At 38.9% G+C, this 21,984-nt stretch overlaps 2 protein-coding genes across 4 annotated transcripts; one reads left to right on the top strand and one right to left on the bottom strand.

Annotated features, from left to right (window-relative positions):
* Positions 1–1,175: 1,175 nt before the first annotated feature.
* On the top strand, positions 1,176–12,461 carry LOC129454575 (uncharacterized). Of its 3 annotated transcripts, none has more exons than XM_073858108.1 (20): positions 1,176–1,540; positions 2,219–3,855; positions 4,969–5,050; positions 5,352–5,421; positions 5,513–5,624; positions 5,716–5,786; positions 5,874–5,944; positions 6,071–6,204; positions 6,290–6,357; positions 6,447–6,572; positions 6,659–6,934; positions 7,075–7,203; positions 7,282–7,431; positions 7,596–8,018; positions 8,940–9,038; positions 9,210–9,338; positions 9,424–9,561; positions 9,666–9,815; positions 9,979–10,261; positions 10,428–12,461. In XM_073858108.1, the coding sequence occupies exons 4-19, from the start codon at positions 5,398–5,400 to the stop codon at positions 10,237–10,239; spliced, it is 2,361 nt and encodes a 786-aa protein (XP_073714209.1). In that variant the 5' UTR covers positions 1,176–1,540; positions 2,219–3,855; positions 4,969–5,050; positions 5,352–5,397; the 3' UTR covers positions 10,240–10,261; positions 10,428–12,461. The 3 variants fall into 3 exon arrangements, with proteins under 3 accessions (XP_073714209.1, XP_073714208.1, XP_073714207.1); XM_073858107.1 differs by having other exon boundaries at positions 6,444–6,572; positions 10,695–12,461; XM_073858106.1 differs by having other exon boundaries at positions 6,444–6,572.
* A 3,395-nt stretch (positions 12,462–15,856) lies between these two features.
* srfbp1 (serum response factor binding protein 1) lies at positions 15,857–21,004 on the bottom strand. Its single transcript, XM_055219640.2, has 3 exons — positions 20,936–21,004; positions 19,528–20,189; positions 15,857–18,069 (listed from the first exon to the last, which is right to left on the bottom strand). The coding sequence occupies exons 2-3, from the start codon at positions 20,167–20,169 to the stop codon at positions 16,492–16,494; spliced, it is 2,220 nt and encodes a 739-aa protein (XP_055075615.2). The 5' UTR covers positions 20,170–20,189; positions 20,936–21,004; the 3' UTR covers positions 15,857–16,491.
* Positions 21,005–21,984: the final 980 nt, after the last annotated feature.

The following is a 21,984-nucleotide window of genomic DNA, read 5'->3' as shown; positions in this document are numbered from 1 at the left end:
GTGTCAGTCAGACCTGTTTTTTTTAGAAACCACTCAAAACCGTTAACGTTGTTTTATTGGAGCGGTTTGATCATTAAAATTATTAGTTGTTTTAGTTATAATATCTGTTCATTCATTCGTATTTCTAATAATTAAAACACAGGAATGACATAAAACTATACTTAACAAGATTTTGACGAACAAACTAAACTGACAGAAAAACTCTTAAATCTTAAAGCGGACTATTAAACAAAATCATACTATTACAAAATGAAGAGGAACGTAATGTGTACAAATTTTATTATTTACAGGTTATTAATGATGATATTTGCGAAGAAAAAAGTTTTTACTCGAGCAAATAGCGGTCTTCTGGTAAATATTGTGGTCACGTGACTTATAGCCTCGCGACTATGGAGCAAGATATGTGTCTTTATTACATGCGATAAATTAAATGATCTGAGACAAATAAAACTATTTGAAAGAAAAAGTTATCACACTGATAGCAAAGAAGCATTTCATGAGAAAAAAAGAATATTTGAGAGAAAAAGTTTTCATACCAATAGCAAAAAAATAATAATATTTGAGACTAAAAAAAGTTTTGAGATCATGATAGAACATAAAAAATATAAATGTGAATTTTTTTTAATTATTTCTGAGAAAAAAAATCTCTCAAGTATATATTTTTTGCTATTAGTGTGAAAACATTTTCTCTTTAAAAAAAGTGTTTCTATCAAAATGCTTTTCTTTGCTCTCGATGCAATTTCTTGCTCTCGTGTCAGGATTTTGCTTTCTCTGTGAAAATTGTGTAATGGGCGGGGCCAGGTTCCTATTGGTTTGAGTACTCCCAAAAGTGCTATTACGCCATAAAATATAGTTCCTCTTTTAAATCCGCTTAAAAAAGCGCTACGTTTTATTTTGTACCACCAAACTTGCTTGTATAACTACTCGTCTTAAATAGGAAAAACGTTGATGTGTTTGGTCACTTCTAACTTTATCTCTAAATGGTACCATTGAATGAATGGGGCTAAGCTAAATGCTATTGAAGCGTCGCAGCGCGCTCCAGCGCTTACGTGCACGCACACAGATGATAGAGGGATGTATCAACAATTCTTAGTTAAGGTAATAACATATTTTAATATTGAAAATGAGTAGACTATTCCTTTAATGTGTAAGTGTTGAGAAAATAATGAATTCTAACTGTGGTGAAGATATCGAAAGCTCTGACAAAAAGAGGCATTTTGGGTGTATTATTTAAAGACAAGGCCCCCTTTGGGTTTAAATTAAGATTTTGATCTTTTATGTTTTTCATATTTTTGTTTTTCTTTATGTACATATAAACAACATACTTTGTCTGATGTGATGATGTTCCCATTGTGTTATGTTGTTACAGATAGAACTGAACTGGAGTCTATGAACTAATGCTGTGTTCGAGACAACTTAGATGTTGGATTTTATCAACCTCAAACCCGCAAGAAGTCTGGAACGGCAAACAAAGTTGGGTATCCGACCTCTCAACTTGGGACAGATTGATCAACACCGATCATTTGACATTGCAGACAAGGTGTGGCTAGCATTTCACAGCCTTAGATGAACCGCAAACAAACTTTAAACTATTACAGCACGTAATACATATGAACATGAATGTTAAAATATCCAGTAAATGTTTTCTGCCGTAATTGGCACAAGAGCCCGAACCTCTGGCGTCATATATGTGCAAATGTGATACGTGATTGACTGGAACGCATTGAGGTCGGAGGCAGGATATATAATGACATAACATCCAAAATCCGAGTTGTCTGTAATGCAGCATAATTATATCACCTGATTATCCTCCATGTTTTTAACACAGTCATTGATTGGTCACACTGATAAAGGCAGCAAGCAGACATTTGTCCTTGTATCTCCAAATTAAAAATCTATCAGTCTATATATTTTTATGTAAAAAACATATAGACTTTGTGCTCTTAGAAGTCAATTTAAGTAAACAAATGGCAATGTTTAGGAAAATTGAATTTTTGTCACTATTGCAAACTTACCGCTACACAGAATATGAAGAATAGTCAGAACTGTGGTATTAAGCAAGCCCTAAAATATTGTGAGAATCTTGATGTATCAGACACAGGTGTGTAGTATCTGTTATATATTGGCGGTTGACAGGTTTGTTTGCATGTAATTGTATTATTATTAATTTGGGGTTGATGGTCCAATGTTGATTTGTGAATTTCTCTTCTTCATGCAGCTTTTAGGATGAACGACCCGGATCTGCTAAGATGCACAGATTCAACTCTGACCCAGCATCATCCCCATATCTCATCTGTCATCAGTTTCGTTTAATGTCTGTCAATTGCAAATGCTATTTTATTCAGTTCTATAACAACTTAATATAAACTTTAATTGAGACTTTTATTGTGTAAAACAGGGCTTTTCATTTCACAACATATTAGACAGCTCTGTTGCAGGGCGGTTAAAACACTGAATGGTAAATTAAAGTCGCATTTAAGTCTTGTGTTACAGTCTCCCTTATTTGTGACTATATTCATGATGTTACATGATACTTTCAGCACCTACTACATAACAGTGTTTTAATGCTTTTTATTTTTAGGTTTATTATAAATTCGTTTTTAATGAATTCCCTCTTTATCTAGAACATGCAGAGTCTAAAATGTAAAGTGTCATGATCAGCTCTGGGTCTTGTGCAGTGATATAATGAACAAATGGTAAATGTCATAGCTTTGCAGTATATTGGGCTCTGGATGTAATGAACAGTCAGCACATAGGTTTCATACATTTAATTTGGTAAACAATCTTGTCAGAACAATTCATGCTGTGATGCTGGATAATAACTGGTCAAATAAATACATGTATAATGTGTTTTTTACACGTTTAAGGTTTCTTCATCTGTATAGACATTTATTAGAGAACAGTGCAGAGACTGCTGTGCATTATTGGTTACAGTGTATTTGTTAAAATGTTACCAGTAAGATTATGTAGGCCCCTTTCTGTGTACAAGGTACTTTCTTTGAGTATCTTTACTTGTTTTTTATTCTGCAATTAAAGAAAAAATGCAATTTAAATGCAGGTGCCCCCCTGCAAAATATGCAAGTGAAACTGGACTAAATGCATCTACATACGGGCCTGATTCAATGTTTTTGCATTACACGTGATATGATATAGGGTATATAATAATTATATTTTTTGCATGCAAAATAAAAGCCAAACTCTTAAAGACTGTGGCAAATTATATGCATTAGATATATTTTTTCAATCTTTTTGTTTGTTTTCAATACAATAAACAAAAAATAGTGTAAAAAATGAAGTGAGGTCAGCTCTGGCCTTGTTTGTATTTTATTGTGGTAAATAGTTTGTCACACTCTTTAATAAACACGAACAGCGTTATTAGGGTCATATTGTGATGTCACCGTAATATAAGTTAACAGAACTCTGACAGAGCGCGTGAGTGATTATTTCGTCACTTGAGGTCCCTATAAAAGCCCGCGTGAGTAACCATAGTTTCGTGGGTTTGTTGTTTGGCGAGCACTTGTGCTATTTCATCTCTGTTTGTGAAAGCGAGTTTTTTTTGTATTATGTGGAGAAATTATCGAGGACCAAATAGGCCCGCTGCGGTCAGTCAGTCATTCTTTGGCGGGCTGATCGCGCGGGTTTTGTTTGGTCTCTTTAATTTCTTTGTTTCTTTTTTGCGCTGTTTTCGGGTCGCGCGGACCGAGGCAGCCGCCACCGGGGAGCGACTCGGTGAACCGGAGGGAGCCTTCGGACCTGATAGCGAGCGTCCACCGATGCTCGCTGTGGGGTCCGAGGTGAAGCCGGTTCATCGTGTTGACTGCCCCGTTTCGACACCTGGCACCGCGCTGGAGACCTGTAAGTAAACTAATTTCGTTATTAACTATACAGTAAAATGAGGTGTGTTTATTATATTTGTGCTGATCAGAGTTTGACATGAACTGTAAGTGAGTCAGTAAAAACAGCTAAAAAGCTGGTCTCCCAGCATGGTCATAGCTGGTTTATCATGCTGGTTTAAAAGGTGTTTTGTCACTTTTTTGGCTGGTTTTAGTTGATGAGGATGGCTGGTCTTAGCTGGTTTAAGATAGTCAGGCTGGCTGGTTTAAGTTGTGTAACTTATCTGAATGGAAATTAAATGAATAAACTTGTGTATCAGATTATAAAGATATTTTGATATTTGTATTGTATTGATATTTATTACAGAAATGCGGTGTTTATTTTATTTATATTTTTTGTACAAGTCTATTTATAACCCAAACACTTTTTAAAAATGAAAGTTGATTATATTTGGTCATACAACTATAGTGAATGTTTTTCTTCAGACAATAATTTACAGACTCATGCTTATGCTATAATTTTTTTGTCTTTTATCATTTTGTTTTAGACTCCTCTCAGATATATTATATGATTAGCAAATATAATTATTTAAGCTACATTACCCCAAAATGACAGTGTGGGCCGCAATTTCAGGAACCCGTGCAAAATGCTCAATGTTATAAAGAAAATTGAATATAAATTATAAAAATTATTTGTTTTATCAAATAAGTTGTTGCGGACGATAAGAAAAATCTTAAAGTTTTGAGATTTATGTCATTTATTCACTTTTTACACTCACTAAAGTTAGCTAAGCAGTGTCTGGGGCATGCCAAAATCGCATACATCCAATCAAAAACATATTTCAAGAGATCATTGTACTTGAATGTGTGTAAATGTTTGGCCATTTATAATAAAACCTCAGAATTTTATTATTTTGGATTATATTCATGATGACTCTGATGAGGACAGCAAAAGGCACTTTAGTGATATTGACTGTAAAACCCTGTTGTTAATGTTGTTGACATTGCATGTCCTTCTCACACCTGACTGAATCTCATATGGACACTTCCGGACAATATACAGGAAGAAAGAATCATCTTGTTGTTTTCCTTGACTCTTGTACTGTAAAACTTATGAAGTGCTTTTCATATACAGGTCCAGATGCCCAACCCCAAAGACCTCTCATGAGGTTTTCGGAGCGGATGTCTGTGACAGTAAACGGCAGTCTCACTAAACGGTAACATAAAACATTCACAGTAAATAATATAACGAAACTGTTGAAATTCATGAGCTTGTTAATGCAGGGGTACCCAAACTCGGTCCTGTAGGGCGGTCTCCAGCAGGCTTTAGCTCCAAGTCGCCTCAGTTTCTAGTTAGTATGCTTATTAAGATGTGTTTGATTAGGGTTGGAGCTAAATCCTGCAGGACACACACCCTCCACGACCGAGTTTGGGTACCCCTGTGTTATAATGTCAGTGGGCTTGTAATGATTCAGATGAGTGCTGAAGGAAACTTTTGTTTTTTCTTTGTATTTACAGACCTTCATTTCGTAGAGCTGCATGACCTCTGGGAGTGACTCCTCAGATGCGTCCCACTTGTGCTTCACAGGTTAGAGTTTACCAGTGCCCTGATCAAAACTAGTGATAAATTACAAAGTAGTTGAATGCATGTATTAATTCTCTGTTTGTTGCATTTACAGCCAAGTGGGACACGTTTTGAGGAGTTTACACCAAGGCCGTTGCATGCTCGAAATGATCGTTCTTTAGTTGAGTCCCGTTACGTCTCCACCAACTGGCAAGCTAGGGGAATACGTAAGTTTTGAAATTTTTTGATACATATTTATTTACATTCAAGGGCTTTACGATTGTTCTTAAACTTGTAATTTTTGTTCTTGCTTATCAGGTTCTGTATACCCTAAGCTTCTCCTCCGTCGTCTGGGCCCTGGCAGGATACGCTCTGCTGACATCGCACAGGTTCAAATTTGATCATACCTAAAGCCAATTTAAAGCTAAAAGTAGTTTAATGATCATTTGTTAAGTCTCAGTTTGTTATATTTACAGCGGACTGTCAGAGAGAGGAATGAGGAGGTGAAAGTGATCGTTAGACGTTGCACACGCAGATCTAACGTTTCGTGAGTTCAGCTATTAACTTTTTGTTTTAATTAATCATTTGCCATTTTTGTTTTAGCCATGTTTATTAAAACAAATATGTAAACAGCAATTGTGTAGTCCTTGAATAATTCAATGTTTATTTATAGACCCGTACATCCCTTCATATACCCGCTACCTGCCTTGGTTCCCCAGCGACGTCGAGGTCATCCTGCTGCTCCTACTGTAAGTAGTAGAGCCTTAATGCAGGACACCCCCAGACCTCTTCTGTCAGAGGAAATCTGTAAGTTATAAAAAAATTCATTTCAATTTCCAAGCAGTGCTATCAGTTTTTCTTATATGCACAATTGTTTTTAAAATCTTATCAGCTTCTGCACAGCCTGAGCGTCATCGGGCCCTGGAACCTGGCAGGAGTCTGTCTGCTGTTGTGTCAGAGGTTAGAGTTTTACCAGAGCTCTGATCATAACTAATGACAATTTGAAGTAGTCTACATGCATTTTTTCCTGTTTTTTTTATTTACAGCAGAAACCTGTCATGGTTGTTCATCCTCTGGGCCGGCGTACACGTTGGGGTCGTGTCGCACCGGCTCAGCAGGTCCAGCCCTCGGCTGCTCGGCAGTTCCAGGCTACACCTATCGCTGTTGTCTCACTGGTAGAGTTTTAATAAGAGCTTTGATCATAATTAGTGCCAATTTTAAGTAGTCTACATGCATTTTTTCCTATTTCCTTTTTTTACAGCCGAGATTTACAAGCAGAGGGAAGGAGCAACCTGTCCAGGTTGTGCGTCCTCTGGGTCTTGTCGCACCCGCTCGGCAGGACCCGACCCCGCCCGCTCGGCAGGACCCGACCCCGCCCGCTCGGCAGGACCCGACCCCGCCCGCTCGGCAGGACCCGCCCCCGCCCGCTCGGCAGGACCCGCCCCCGCCCGCTCGGCAGGACCCGCCCCCGCCCGCTCGGCAGGACCCGACCCCGCCCGCTCGGCAGGACCCGACCCCGCCCGCTGCTGTATCACAGGTAGAAATGTACCTTAGCTCTGATCATAACTAGTGTCAATTTTAAGTTAAGTAATTTGTTTTAACCTCAGAGCTCTGATCATGACTAATGCCAATTGTAAGTAGTCTACATGCATTTTTTCCTGTTTTTTTTATTTACAGCAGAAACCTGTCATGGTTGTGCGTCCTCTGGGCTGGTCCACACTTGCGGGTTGTGTCGCACCGGCTCAGCAGGTCCAGCCCTCGGCCTCTCGGCAGTTCCTGCCTACACGTATCGGTGGTGTCTCATTGGTAGGAATTTACCTGAGCTTTGATCATAACTAGTGCCAATTTAAAGTGGTCTAAATGCCTTTTTCCTTTTATTTACAGCCGAGTTTTACAAGCTCCGGTAAGGAGAAACCAGTCGCGGTTGTGCGTCCTCTGGGCTGGCCTACACGTGAGGAGCGTGTTGTGCCCCCTTCGCAGAACCGGACCCCGCCTGCTCGGCAGGACCGGCCCCTGCCCGCTGCTTTCTCACAGGTAGAAATTAACTATAGCTCTGATCATAACTAGTGCCAATTTTAAGTTAACAAGTAATTTAATTTGCATGTATTAAATATCTGTTTGTTTTAACTAATGTCCATTTATTTGTGAATTGTTGTGTTATATGCATGCATTAAATCTGTCTGTTTTTAACCTCTCAGCTAGTCCAGACCCCGCCCGCTAGGCAGGACCGGACCCCGCACGCCCGGCAGGACCGGACCCCGCACGCCCGGCAGGACCGGACCCCGCACGCCCGGCAGGAACGTACCTCGCTCGCCCGGCAGGACCGGACCCCGCTCGCCCGGCAGGACCGGACCCCGCTCGCCCGGCAGGACCGGACCCCGCTCGCCCGGCAGGACCGGACCCCGCCCGGCCGGCAGGACCGGACCCCGCCCGGCCGGCAGGACCGGACCCCGCCCGCCCGGCAGGACCGGACCCCGCCCGCCCGGCAGGACCGGACCCCGCCCGCCCGGCAGGACCGGACCCCGCCCGCCCGGCAGGACCGGACCCCGCTCGCCCGGCAGGACCGGACCTCGCCCGCTCGGCAGGACCAGCCCCTGCCCCCGCCCTATGCTGTCTCACAGGTAGAAATTTACTATAGCTTTTAGGGCTGGGTATTGTTAGCAATTTCACAATTCGATTAGATTCGATTCAATTCAATATTGATTTACTTCCTTCGATATCGATTCAATAATAAGTAAATACACAAGCAATTAAGTACCTGAGTATATTTTTAAATAATGTGTGTAGTATTACTAATGTTCAGAGGTGGAAAAAGTACTAAAATATTTTAGTTAAGTAAAAGTAAAGTTACTGGTCTAAAAATCTACTCAAGTACAAGTAAAAAGTAAATCATTAAAAAGTTACTTTTTTACAGCGGGGAGAGGTGGAGGATTTTAGTATAGTTCAAAAACGACAAGGGAATATAAATCTCAAACTAGTTATTTTTAACTGTAGGAACATCTTTACAAGTACAATACTTCAAACAAAACATACTTAAGTAAAATTAAAAGTACAGATTTTAAAAACTGCTCAAAAAAGTAAAAGTACACAAAAAACTACTCATTTACAGTAACGTGAGTAAATGTAATTTGTTTCTTTCCACCTCTGCTAATGTTTGATCACGTTGATGGTGCAGGCTTGAAAGAAGTGCTGCTGTTTGCCATCTTTGATCTTTCTGTTTTGATATAGCGCGTCTTGTACAACGCTGAACGCTCTCACTAGAGTGTTGCCCACAGCGCCGCCACTGGCCGGGGGGGCTGAATCGATTCATAGGATTTGATGAATCGATATTGAATTGAGAAACAAATAATTGCAATGCATTGATGAATCGATATTTTTACCCAGCCCTAATAGCTTTGATCATAACTAGTGCTAATTTTAAATTAACAAATAATTTAATGTGCATGTATTAAATGTCTGTTTGTTTTAACGAATGGCAATTTATATGTGAATTGTTCTGTTATATGGATGCATTAAATCTCTGTCTGTTTTTAACCTCTCAGCTAGTCCAGATCCCGCCCGCTCAGCAGGACCGGACCCCGCCCCCTTGGCAGGACCAGACGCCGCCAGCTCGGCAGGACCAGCCCGCTGCTGTCTCACAGGTAGGAATTTACCATAGCTTTGATCATAACTAGTGTCAATTTTCAGTTAAATAATGTAATGTACATGTATTAAATCTCTGTTTGTTTTAACCTCTACCAAGAGCTCTGATCTTGACTAATGCCAATTGTAAGTAGTCTACATGATTTTTTTCCTGTTTTTTTTATTTACAGCAGAAGCCTGTCCAGGTTGTGGCTCCTCTGGGCCGGTCCACACTTGAGGGTTGTGTCGCACCGGCTCAGCAGGTCCAGTCCTTGCACCCTCAGCGGATCCTGCCTACACCGATCGCTGGTGTCTCACTGGTAGAAATTTACCTGAGCTTTGATCATAACTAGTGCTAATTTTAAGTGGTCTAAATGCATTTTTCCTGTTTTCTTTTATTTACAGCAGAGACCTGTCCAGGTTGTGCGTCCTCTGGGCAGGCCTACACGTGAGGAGCATGTCGCACACGCTCGGCAGGACCAGCCCCAGACCGTTCAGCAGGACCAGACCCCGACCGTTCGACAGCCTTTTGCTGTCTCACAGGTAGAAATTTACCATAGCTCTGATCATAACTATTGTCAATTTTAAGTTAAGAAGTAATTTAATGTGCATGCATTAAATCTCTGTCTGTTTTTTTAACGTCTCAGCTAGTCCAGACCCCGCCCGCTCGGCAGGACCAGACCCGACAGTTCGGGAGGACCAGACCAGAACCGTTCGGCAGGACCAGACCCCAACCATACGGCAGGTCCAGACCCCGGCCGCCCGGCAGGTCTAGCTCTTTCCCGATGGTCTCACAGGTAGAAATTTACCATAGCTCTGATCATAACTATTGCCAATTATAAGTTAATTTAAGTTCAATTTAATGTGCATGTATTAACTTTCTGTTTGTTTTAACTAATTTTATTTGTGAATTGTGTTATATGCATGCATTAAATCTCTGTCTGTTTTTTAACCTCTCAGCTAGTCCAGACCCCGGCCTCTCGGCAGGACCAGATCCCGCCCCCTCGGCAGGACCAGATCCCGCCCCCTCGGCAGGACCAGATCCCGCCCCCTCCGCGGGTCCAGACCCCGCCCGCTCGGCAGGTCCAGACCCCGACCCTTTGGCAGGACCGGACCCGACCGTTCGGCAGGACCAGATCCCAACCGTTCGGCAGGACCAGACCCCAACCGTACGGCAGGACCGTACGGCAGGTCCAGACCCCGGCCGCCCGGCAGGTCTAGCTCTTTCCCGCTAGTCTCACAGGTAGAAATTTACCATAGCTCTGATCATAACTAGTGCCAATATTAAGTTAATTTAAGTTAAATTTAATGTGCATGTATTAACTATCTGTTTGTTTTAACTAATTTTATTTATGAATTGTTGTGTTATATGCATGCATTAAATCTCTGTCTGTTTTTTAACCTCTCAGCTAGTCCAGACCCCGGCCTCTTGGCAGGACCAAATCCCGCCCCCTCGGCAGGACCAAATCCCGCCCCCTCGGCAGGACCAGATCCCGCCCCCTCGGCAGGACCAGATCCCGCCCCCTCGGCAGGACCAGATCCCGTCCCCTCGGCAGGACCAGATCCCGTCCCCTCGGCAGGACCAGATCCCGCCCGCTCGGCAGGACCAGATCCCGCCCTCTCGGCAGGACCAGACCCCGGCCTCTCGGCAGGACCAGACCCCGGCCTCTCGGCAGGACCAGACCCCGGCCTCTCGGCAGGACCAGATCCCGCCCTCTCGGCAGGACCAGACCCCGCCCGCTCGCTCAGCAGACAAGTTTTGTCCCTGAAGACAAAAAAAATTAAGCAGGCTTCAATGAAGCAGCCCCCCATCCTGAAATACAAATTAAATATTATGTACACACATGAAACTTGAGATTATTGGTTAACAAGTATTTAAAACTGAGATCTGGGTTTGTTTTTAATACTTTGATTACTCAGTTAGCTGGATATTATTGTTAATACTTTTCTTTGATCTATTTGAATCTTAAAATCTTATCCTGTAGTTGTTGTCAAGCAACAGATTTAAATGTTAAAACCTCTCCGGGGACCAGGCTTAGTTAACCAGAAATGAGAGCTTTATAATTGAGGTGATAGGGGAAGTCTGTCAAAGCTTTGTCCTCTTCACGTTTATAAGAGTAATCTGTTGAGGATGCTGTGATATGAATATGTGTAAACTTATAAATTAGAAAAATGTAAATGTTAAAGAATTTGACTTTTCCATTCTTCTATAATAGTAACAGCAAACAGGATAGATTACAGATGAGTACAGTGTACAAGCTTAAAATACAGGTATACAATTCAACTTAACATTTAACATTGTTGTCATAACTAAGTACCAGTTACAATAACATTAACTCATAAGCAGACGTCATGAGTTGCAGGATTTCTTCCCCATGGTTTCCAAACTGAATATAACTGTATAACCTCCAGCAATGAAGAAGATTCAAAGAAAGAAAGAAAGGAAGAAGTGTTATACAGTGAATTATTAACACGTTTTGTTAGTTGATTTATTTGCATTATTTTTAAAAGTTTATTTTGTACATTGTTTTTCTGTATTGAATGACCTTCCTTTTTTAGGGAGTCAGACACACTTGATCAGTCAGATCGAGACTCGTCTGTTTAACTAAGCGTTCACCTGATTTATTACCTAAACATGTTTATGCTTCAATAGTGAGCTTGACCCAAACCAAACACACATCTATCTTACTGTAAAACTTGTACATTATATATCAGCAGCCTCCAAACTAACATCAGCTTGTTTTGTCTGCATGTCTCATGCTTTTGTTTCCAGACTCAGCTCCGGTTCAGTGTGATGCTCAATGATGACTGCAGCCATCAACCAGAAGCAATGAAATCTGTGATGATCAAAACCTTCAACTTTGCATCCCAGGATCTGTCGCCGAAATATGGGTGCCATCATATATTAATTATCATGAAGTATTTTAATGTAAAAATATGTTTATGTTTATATTATTTTCACAGATGCATCGATGCGAGTGAGTGAAGCAACTGTGAGGATGAGACGGTCCACATGCTCCTAAACTGTGATGCAGAAACACAATGACAGGATCCATCTGTCTCTGACCACAAAATCACAGCTCAACTACATCTGATATAGGAACACAACAGGTCGGTTTATCCTAGTCCCAGACTAAAATGCTGATTTTTTTTCTGACATCTCAGCATATATCAGTGCCATTGTTTTGTCTCAAGAATAGTTTTTTTTACTATTTAAATGTCCTAATATAACTAAACCTAGTCCTGGTTTAATCTAAATGCTTTCCAGGAAACTGCCCCTAAAAGTCTAACACTGTTCAGAGATCTCACATATCTGTATAAACTTCGACACAGTTTAATTCAAAGTTTTTACTTAAAATGTATCATTTATTTTTTACTTAAATGATATTTAGGTTTGGTCATATTTTTGTTAACTAACTACATATCAGAACGTTTTATTTGATTAAGGGGCAGTTTTCCGGAGAGGGTTTAGATTAATCCGGGGCTATTTCTTGGTTGTATTGAGACATTTAAGTAGTTTTTACAAACATACCACACAAAATATCAATACTGTTGTGCATCTTGGGACAAAACAATGGCACTGATATATGTTAAGATGTGTCAATACAAGAGGTTTTTAAATGAAGGCAGCTCAAACATGCATTGTAGTCTGGGACTGAGACCTATCCCAGAAATCACCCCTAAATATCTACAGTATCTAACAGGTGGGTTTAGTGTAACAGTCCTGTCTTGTGTTTCCCCTGTCCATGTCTCTTACTTTGAAGTCTTGTTGTTGTCTGCCATGTTTGTAGTTCTTTTGTTGTGTTGGTCCATGTCTGATTGTCTTTCCAGGTGTGTCTTGTTTCCTTGTTACCCAGGTGTATATATTGCCCTTGTGTTTCAGTTGTCCTTTGTGGAGTACTGTGATGTTGTTTCTGTTATGATTGGTTTGGATTATCTTGTTTTATTTTGATATAATAAACGTTACCTGCACTTGGATCCGCTGTCTGCTCTCATCATTACATTTAGTGCCTTTTGGCCTGTTTAATGAAATTATTGATTTGACGTAGATTCATTTGAATTCTGGAGCACACACACACACATTTTTTGAGTGACATTTCATTCATTATGTTTAAATACTTAGACATTTAACAAATGCATGAACAAGTTTTTTATTGTAAATAACTTGAATATATTAACTTTGGTTAATTTGGGGTAAACAAACAAATATTAAAACCATTTAAGCCATATAAGAATAATTCAGATGTATGTAGGCTTATGGTTATCAGCTGTGCATCTTGACATCAGATATGGGTAGTAACGGATTACATTTACTTAGTTACATTTACTTGAGTAAATATTTTTGTTTACTAGTACTTCGAGTATATTTAAGGATACTTTTACTTAAGTACATTTCTAGTAAAAAAACACACTGTACTTTAACTTTGCTACATTTGGTGGCGTTACCATAGACCGTAAAGGGCGTTACTCTGTTACTGTCAAATGGTAATAATTAATAAATATCAATATAGCCTCCTGAGACCCAACAATTCATTTTTGTCCTTTGTAGTGGACATGAGCTTCAGACCTCTAAGTCAAGCACAATTTGTTCAATCTATTTGACTCTTACTGTCCTGTGAAGAGGACATCCTGGGCTTTCTAGTAATACCATTATTTGTGGGGACGGGTCTTACAGAGCACACAAACTTTCTTTTCAAAATAATGACAATTGCAATTTTCACATTTTATGGCAACAAGGGTAGTAAGAAAAACTTTATTTGCAGATAATATGTTGTCTTGATAATCATCAATTGTTCTTTCAACATGAGAGTCTAGACTTAAAATTTAGCAGTATTTCAGAAATGTAAAATAATTCTGACCCTTATGAAACACGACTTTTATTTGATGTCCTTTGTATTGGACACCGGGACTTTTTGTTTCACTTCTTGTAATAGGCAGATCTATGACAGATGCTGAGACGTTTTTGAATAAAATAATTTGTAACACTTTACAGTAAAGTTGTACATTGTTGTAAAGTGTTAACATTATTATATGGATTAACTAACTGCCCACAGAAAACCCACACGGGCCCCATATTCTCTAGCTAGCCCCTATAATTTTGCCATTAATCATAGTAATTATAATAATTATTAAAATAAATATTATTAAAATTATTATATTTAAAATTTTTATTATTGGTTGCTATTATCTTAGCAGATAATTTCCTTTTTTATGTTTATTGTTGTTGTTAAATCAAAAACCATCGTTACTAGACTTTTACTACAATAAAACAATAATTAATTTTATAAGAGTCTGTCCAATATTTCTGTTTATTTTAATAAAAGAAATATTTCATGTTGAACGAGTTCTAATACAGTCATTTTCGGTTACGTCTAGACGCAGTGCTTCGCTGGGAGAAACACTTTCTTTCCCATCTTTATTTTGTTTTTACATATGGTATTTCGTTATGTTTTATTAGGTTTGTTCGACTTTATAGGGTGCTGCGAGAACCGACAGGTGAATGACGTCAACGTACCGCGAGAGCGAGTCGAGAAATCACACGTAGAAGTCTAATTTCGAATCGCTCTCGCGGTACTTCGACGTCATCGGCGTGTCGTTTCTTACAGCACCGCATAAAGTCGAACCCACCTATTATTTGCGGGCACGCGCCTCGTGAGTTCAAACAGCGGGCATTCTGGATTTAACTGATGTTCTCCTCAGACGACTGTTTTCATTTCTGTGGTAAATTATGAGGTAAGTTATCGTTAATTCCTGGTTACTTCATTAAAACAAGTTTATAGTAATGTTGTTAAGCGTAGTTAAACTTTTAAAGGTTCTTATCAATTTAACAAAAACGTAAGGCTTTCAGATAAAAGTGTAATATTAAAGGAATAATTCCGCCAAAGATGAAAATTCTGTAATTATTTTCTCTTTCTCATGCTATTCTAAACCTGTATGAATGTCTTTTTTCTAATGAACACAACAGAAGATATTTTGATAAATGATAATAAGCACACAGCTGATTGTAACCATTCACTTCCATAGTAGAACAAACAAACACAATGGAATTCATGGGGTACCGTCAACTGTGTGTTTACCATCATTTATTAAAATATCTTCATCACTTATCACAATACTTCCATTATTTTTGTTTTCCTACTATAAGTCAATGGTTACGATCAGCTGTGTGCTTATCATCATTAATCAAAATATATCTTTTGTGTTCATCAGAAAAAAAATTCATACAGGTCATACAAATAATAACAATTTTGATTTATGGATGAACTATCCCCTTAAAGGGGACATATTATGAAAATCTTCCATGTTTAAGTGCTATAATTGGGTCTCCGGTGCTTCTATCAACCTAGAAAATGTGTAAAAGATCAACCAAGTAACTTAGTTTGGGTAAACCATTATCTGCAAGCATGTGAAAAAATGGGTAATTAAAATGTGTCTCCCCTTGTGATGTCAGAAGGGGATAATGCCGTCCCTTAATCTGCACTATCCAACCACGGCACTGCCATTTAGTGCAGAGATCAGCTCATTTGCATTTTAAAGGACACACCCAAAAAAATGACAAATATTTGCTCAAACCTACAAAGTGGCCATTTTAACATTTTATAATAAATGATCTATATGGTATTTTGATCTAAAACTTCACATACATATTGTGGGGATACCAATGATTTATTTGACATCTTATTAAAAAGTATTTGGAATTGCCCCCTTTAATGTTAAGCTCAACAAAGCATTTGATTTGGAACTAAGTACAGGAAAACTTGCATGTACAGTTTTGTACATCTTAACTACACAATAACAACATGTTATATGTATTTAACACGTAAAGAAAAGAAAAAAGTAAAATGCAGATTTGCAGTCAATATTTATACACATTTATCGACCCTATACAAATAAATGAACACGATCGTTTCAGAAATCTTTAAAAAGTATTTCAACTGAACTAAATATGTAAAGCAAAACTGTTATGGCAGAAATAAAAACACTTTTAGTCATATTATACAGATGGTGAAGCATCAGTCCGAGATAAACAGAAATAACCATTAGCTTTGAAGTGTCCTTCGCTGTGTAAAAAAAGACAATTTCAATACATTTTTCATGTCTTTTAATAGAAATTCACAGTAAATAAAGACATGCTTTAAAATATTAAGATATTTGCATTTTAAAGGGATAGTTCACCCAAAAGTAAAAATTCTGTCATCATTTACTCACTTTCATGTTGCTACAAACCTGTACACATGAACACGAATGAAGATATTTTGAGGAATCATACAAGCCCCATTTACTTCCATAGTATTATTTTTTCTACTATGGAAGTGAATGAAGCTCACAAACGTTTTTTTCCTCAAAATATCTTTATTTATACATTTTAAAACAGGTTCGTTTATTTAGAAATGTATACAGGTTTGTAGCAACATGAGAGTAAATGACAGAATTTTCATTTTTGGGTGAACTATCCCTTTAAGCAGATTCTGCTTAATCATCATCAAATTTGATCTTTTTCCCTTGGAATACTGTAATTTGTGCCTGTTGCTCTTTTCTCTTTCTGCTGGCTTCCCAGGAGGGGTGAAGGGATTGCTGGGGTGGATTTGAAATCTTGACAGATGGACCTCTGGAATTCTGATGCTGCTCAAATTGAGATTTTCCCTTCCCGGCTCCTGGAGGTGCACCTTGCCTCTGCCCGGCAAACTTAAATGTCTGTTTGTTGGGATTGAAATGTTCCGCCTTCCTGTCAGTCCCAGGGTCTTTGTATGGAGCTGTTTTCATCCTACCCCCCGGACCTTTCTTCTGATTCTGAAAACGAGGATGCCTTGACCGATCACGTCGAGAGCCAGGCTTTGTATTCTGGGAGTTGACGCCGCTGGATTTGGACAAAGTTGAGCAAAACACAGACTGTAATTTGCCGAGGTTTGACTCGTGAGCTACTTTCGCAACATCTTGGGATTTTTGGGTCTTGCTTCCCTCAACCTTCGCTTGGCCGGCTTTTCTTTTCTTAAATTTGCTCACTTTGCCGACGAAGAAGTCATCATCATCGCTCTCTTCTGAGTGAGACGACTGCTTATGGAAACGCTCCTCTGTGCTGTCGTCGAAATATTCTTTCTCTTCTTCATCATCATCATCGGATAAATCGCTCTCTTCATCGTCCTCTTTTGACTGAAGTTGCTTATTCTCAGGTAGGTCGTGTTTGTTTTGTGGCTTTATGGTGTTTTCGGGTTTTTTGTCTGGTTTTGCAATGCCCTTTGGTAGCCTAGACTCTGTCCTGCAAACTACTAAAGACTTTTCAGAGGAACCTTTAAAAGTTGTGGTATCTGCATTCTGTGATTTAACTTTAGCCGCTCCGGATTGTTCAGATATTGTGATCTCCTTGACTGGTTGCAGCTTTACAGCATTAGCGGCTGTGCTGTCTGACTCTACAGACTTATGGGTATTTATTGAAGAACTGTCCAGTTTGTCTTTTCCTTCTCCATCGTCATCATCCTCATCTTCATTGTCATCATCCTCCTCATCCTCCTCGTTGTCATCATCATTTTCCTCATCCTCATCATTGTCATCCTCCTCCTCATCCTCTTCGTTGTCATCCTTATCCTCCTTCTCTTTAGCATCATCCTCCTTATCACCCTCCACTTCCTCACTTTTATTCTTGGACTGCAGCGCGTTTTGTCTGTCTATCTTTCTCTGCTCGGCTGCCGCAGCCTTAGCTCGCTCTTTTTCAATGGCTTCTTTAACTTTTTGAAGCTTTTTGATGAACCGGGTATGTGTGACGATACGTGCGATTGCTCTGTCCAGTGGGCTCGTCTGAGGGTCCAGCAGCACCTTCTCAAGCTCACTGTTCTCTTGAAGGGCTGTCACGGTCAGCTGATCTGGCTTAAGGCTCCTCAAACCCTGGATGTCTTTCATGAGTTCTGCTATCAGTTCTTGTCTCTCCTTCATCTCAGATTCTTCATCCTTTTTCTTCTTCAGAGCAGCCACTTGTTGTGTCAGTTTACTGATGACCAGCACCCTCGTTCTCTTCACCTCCTTTCTCATCCTGACCACCTCCTCTGGGACTTTTTCCTGTAAGAAATGCATTATTTTTAGGAGAATCTACATGTAAAGTGTGTTGTGCTGTATAAGTTTCTTTATTCTGTTGAAGATATTGTGATAAATGATTGTAACCAGAGATGACGTACCCATAGTAGGAAAAACAAATACTATGGAAGTCAATGGGTACTGTGTGCTTACCATCATTTTTCAATATATCTTCTCATGTTCAACAGAATAAAGGAATTCATACAGGTTTAAAACAATATAAGGGTGAGTTAATAATAACAGAATTGTTATTTTTGGGTGAACTGCACCTTTAAAGGGACAGTATACCCCAAAATGAAACTTCTGTCATCATTTTCTCACTCTCATGTTGTTACAAACTTATATAACTTTCTTTGTTTTGATGAACACGAAGTAAGATATTTTGAGGAATGTTTGTAACCATTCATGAACCCCATTCACTTCCATAGTGATCTTTTTTACTACTATGTAAGTCAATGGGGCCCATGATCGGTTTGGTTACAAACATTTCTCAAAATATTTCCCTTTGTGTAATTTATACAGGTTTGTAACATCATAAAAGTGAGTAAATTATGACAGAATTTTCATTTTTGGGTAAACTATCCCTTTAAATGATTAGTCCATCTTCTTACAAAAAAATCCATATATTACTCACCACCACGTCATCCAAAATGTTGATGTCTTTCTTTGTTAAGTCGAGAAGAAATTATGTTTTTTGAGGAAAACATTCCAGGATTTTTCTCATTTTAATGGACTTTAATGGACCCCAATACTTAACAGTTTTAATGCAGTTTAAAGTTGCAGTTTCAAAGGACTATAAACGATCTCAAACGAGGCATAAGGGTCTTATCTAGCGAAACGATTGCCATTTTTAGCAAGAAAAATAAAAAAATATTAACCCACAACTTCTCGTCTTCATCCAGTCCTGTGACGCGCCAGCGCGACCTCACGTAATACGTCATCATGTCAAGAGGTCACAGATGACGTATCGAAACTATGCCCCAGTGTTAACAAGTGTGGTAAAGAGGACCGTTCTGACGTTGTTGTATGTCGAATAATAGGAAGAAGAGAAGTTGTGGATTAAAAGTGCATTTTTTTTCTTGCCAAAAATGACATTAACCGTTTCGCTAGATAAGACCTCATTTTAAACTGCTTTAAAACTGTTAAGTGTTGGGGTCCATTAAAGTCCATTAAAATGAGAAAAATCCTGGAATGTTTTTGCCAAAAAAACATAATTTCTTCTCGACTGAACAAAGAAAGACATCAACATTTTAGATGACATGGTGGCGAGTAAATGATCTGGATTTTTTTCAGGAAAATTGACTAATCCTTTAAGAAAACACCCTGATGCACATCATTATATTTACAATGTATTCGATTGATGTAACCTTTATTTTAGGTTTTGTAGCTTCAATCAACTCAATTAAAAAACATGATACAGTCAACCACATATTTGCTGCTTACCTGGATTGTTGACATCTGTGTCTTCGAGCATAGATTTGTCTTTTCATTTGATGTTTCCAGACTTGTCATCTGGCTCACCTGCGAAGAACCACAAGTTTCCTCCTGTGGTTTATCAATTATTTTATCACCCTCCTCTTCGTTCGGTTTCTCCTCTACATCATCATGTAATATCTCTAAACCTTTATCATCATTACTGGCTTCTTGTGGCTGATTTGGAAGGGTGATGTCTTCTGCATTGTTTTGTTTTTCTGCCTTTTTTGTGTTTATTCTCTCCTCTTTAAACGCTTTAATGGCTTCCTTTATGCTCTGGATTTTCTTGCTGAACTGCGGGTGCGTGGCAATCCGGGCAATGGCTCGTTCGGACAGGCTGGCCTCTTTATTCCGGCACACCTTCTCAAAGCTAATGTCCTTCTGCAGAGCGGCCTTCGTGACTTTGTCGGGCACTATAACTTTCAGCTCCTGAATCTCCTCCCGAAGTCTCGCTGCTCGCCTGCGATGCCTCTCCAGGTCGGCCGAACTTCCTTTCTTCTTTTCTAAAGCCGAGATCTGACGGATGAGCTTTCGGATAAGAAGCACCTTCACCCTTTTCACCTCCGCTCTTAGCTTGACCACCTCATTGCTGAGGTTCAGCACTGCAGGCATCTTTGTGTACCTTTACAAGTCTGAAATGAACAAGGCAACACATTGTGAGTACACTGCATGATGTGATTTCATGTCAGCTTAGATTGATGGCCAAAATGACACTGGTATGAAGATGCAGCAATGTTTCGGTAGCTGATACTGGTTGATTTTTTGATCAATTTGAAAACCATGAGCATATTGGCTTAGCATGAAAAGGCCAATATAATAAACCAATAGGTTCATATCATTGTGTCTTAGCTCCACCCTATACTATTTCTAAATACTATGGTATTTTGAAATACTAACCAAGTTATAGTGAATTGACAAACTGTAGTAAATACTGTGGTAAACTTTAATATTTACTAAGGTTCAAAACACCTTTAGTACCATAAAAATACAAATTTAGCTATACAGTAATTTACCATGTGGACAAAGTAAAGCATTTGAGCATGTTTCAATAATGCTTGTGCCAAATAGAAATATACAACGTTCTCTATGTCTATCAATATATCTCTTATCACCAGACCCGTGTTGTACACACTGACAAATGCTGCAAACACTATTTGGAAATAGTTTATAACGTTTTAACCTTATTTCCACGCCGTAGCCAACCACTGTTTCTTCACGTTTAGCTCAAGCATGGCAGAGAGAGCAAAGGCATGTGTTGAAGTAATCAAGGTTGTTTTATTTTAAAACACGTAGTTTACCTGACATGCCACCGTTTTCAAACGAGTACAATTATGCAAACATTCACACATAAATGTCTGAAGTTAAAGTCGACACTTACCTTTGCACCACGCGTATCAAAATTAAGCAAAACACTCGTCTCCTCCGGGCGCCGCCATGTTGAATGTGACGCGGCACCCACGCCGTCCTTACGTCACTAGACGTCCTCGCTTCGTTCCAGACTCGGATTTCCCACCACAACCTGGAAATAATATTGAGAACGGCGCTCTTTTAATATGAATAAATATATTAAATATTTGATGTTAGTAAATAATTAGTAACATAAATGTTTCAATGTTACTAAATACTTTTAATAGTACTTAAATATGTTATTTCCGGTTTTGAGGTGGGAAATATCTTAAATACAACTCGGATTTCGAGTATATATATAAATTTGATATAAATTTGGTAATATGTCTCTCCCCTGCAGCAGTTCATGCCTTTAGAGGTAAATAATGCACTGCATGTTTCACTTATCAACCTATTGTCAACCAAAAATCAACCTATTATGGTTCATTTCAAAGTTCGTCACAGTGGTTAATGGTTTGTGTCAGGAATCAGGATGCAGGCACAATATTTAGTTTGGTTTAGTCCTTTTTTTACACCATTTTTTTTTTACTTTGGAAAGTATTACTGCAAATTGCATTTTGTGTTTTCATGGTAAATTTTATGGAGAGTAAAGAGCACACTTTAGTTTATCATTTGTTTGTTTTTACTGCGAAACTAAATACTGTCTGTTTAGGGGTGTAAAGTACTTTTAGCAATTGTACCTCATTTCTAAAATACTGTCTCACATACTTGTCGTTAGGCACAGTATTATTGATGCTGGATATTTGTGCTCTTTTTGAGGTAAAAATATACTTTTAACTATTTACAAATTCATTTGGACCCTCAAAACACAAACTGCATTTTCACAGTACATATTAACCCTCTTATGTCAGATTTCCTAAGCAAACCTGAATTTATTTTCTATAAAAAAGCCAAAGACATCAATTTCAGTATTGACCACAGATACACAATGGTTATTAATAATTGTGAATACTTGACCATATAGTTTTGTGTCTTTCTTTCCAAGTCCCATTTATAACACGGTTGATGACCATGATCTCA

This window comes from Misgurnus anguillicaudatus, chromosome 20, assembly GCF_027580225.2.
Source record: "Misgurnus anguillicaudatus chromosome 20, ASM2758022v2, whole genome shotgun sequence".
Taxonomy (NCBI): domain Eukaryota; kingdom Metazoa; phylum Chordata; class Actinopteri; order Cypriniformes; family Cobitidae; genus Misgurnus; species Misgurnus anguillicaudatus.
The sequence above is the reverse complement of the archived record's forward strand: the minus strand, read 5'-3'. Positions and strand labels throughout refer to the sequence as shown.

Bases quoted from the DNA above. Each gene is read 5' to 3' on its own strand.
- LOC129454575 (XM_073858107.1), top strand. From the start codon at position 5,398: ATGCGTCCCACTTGTGCTTCACAG. The intron at 5,422-5,512 runs GTTAGAGTTTAC...TTGCATTTACAG, and splicing joins GTCCCACTTGTGCTTCACAG to CCAAGTGGGACACGTTTTGA. The intron at 5,625-5,715 runs GTAAGTTTTGAA...CTTGCTTATCAG, and splicing joins CTGGCAAGCTAGGGGAATAC to GTTCTGTATACCCTAAGCTT.
- srfbp1 (XM_055219640.2), bottom strand. From the start codon at position 20,169: ATGCCTGCAGTGCTGAACCTCAGCAATGAGGTGGTCAAGCTAAGAGCG. The intron at 18,070-19,527 runs GTAAGCAGCAAA...CATTTCTTACAG, and splicing joins CACAGATGTCAACAATCCAG to GAAAAAGTCCCAGAGGAGGT.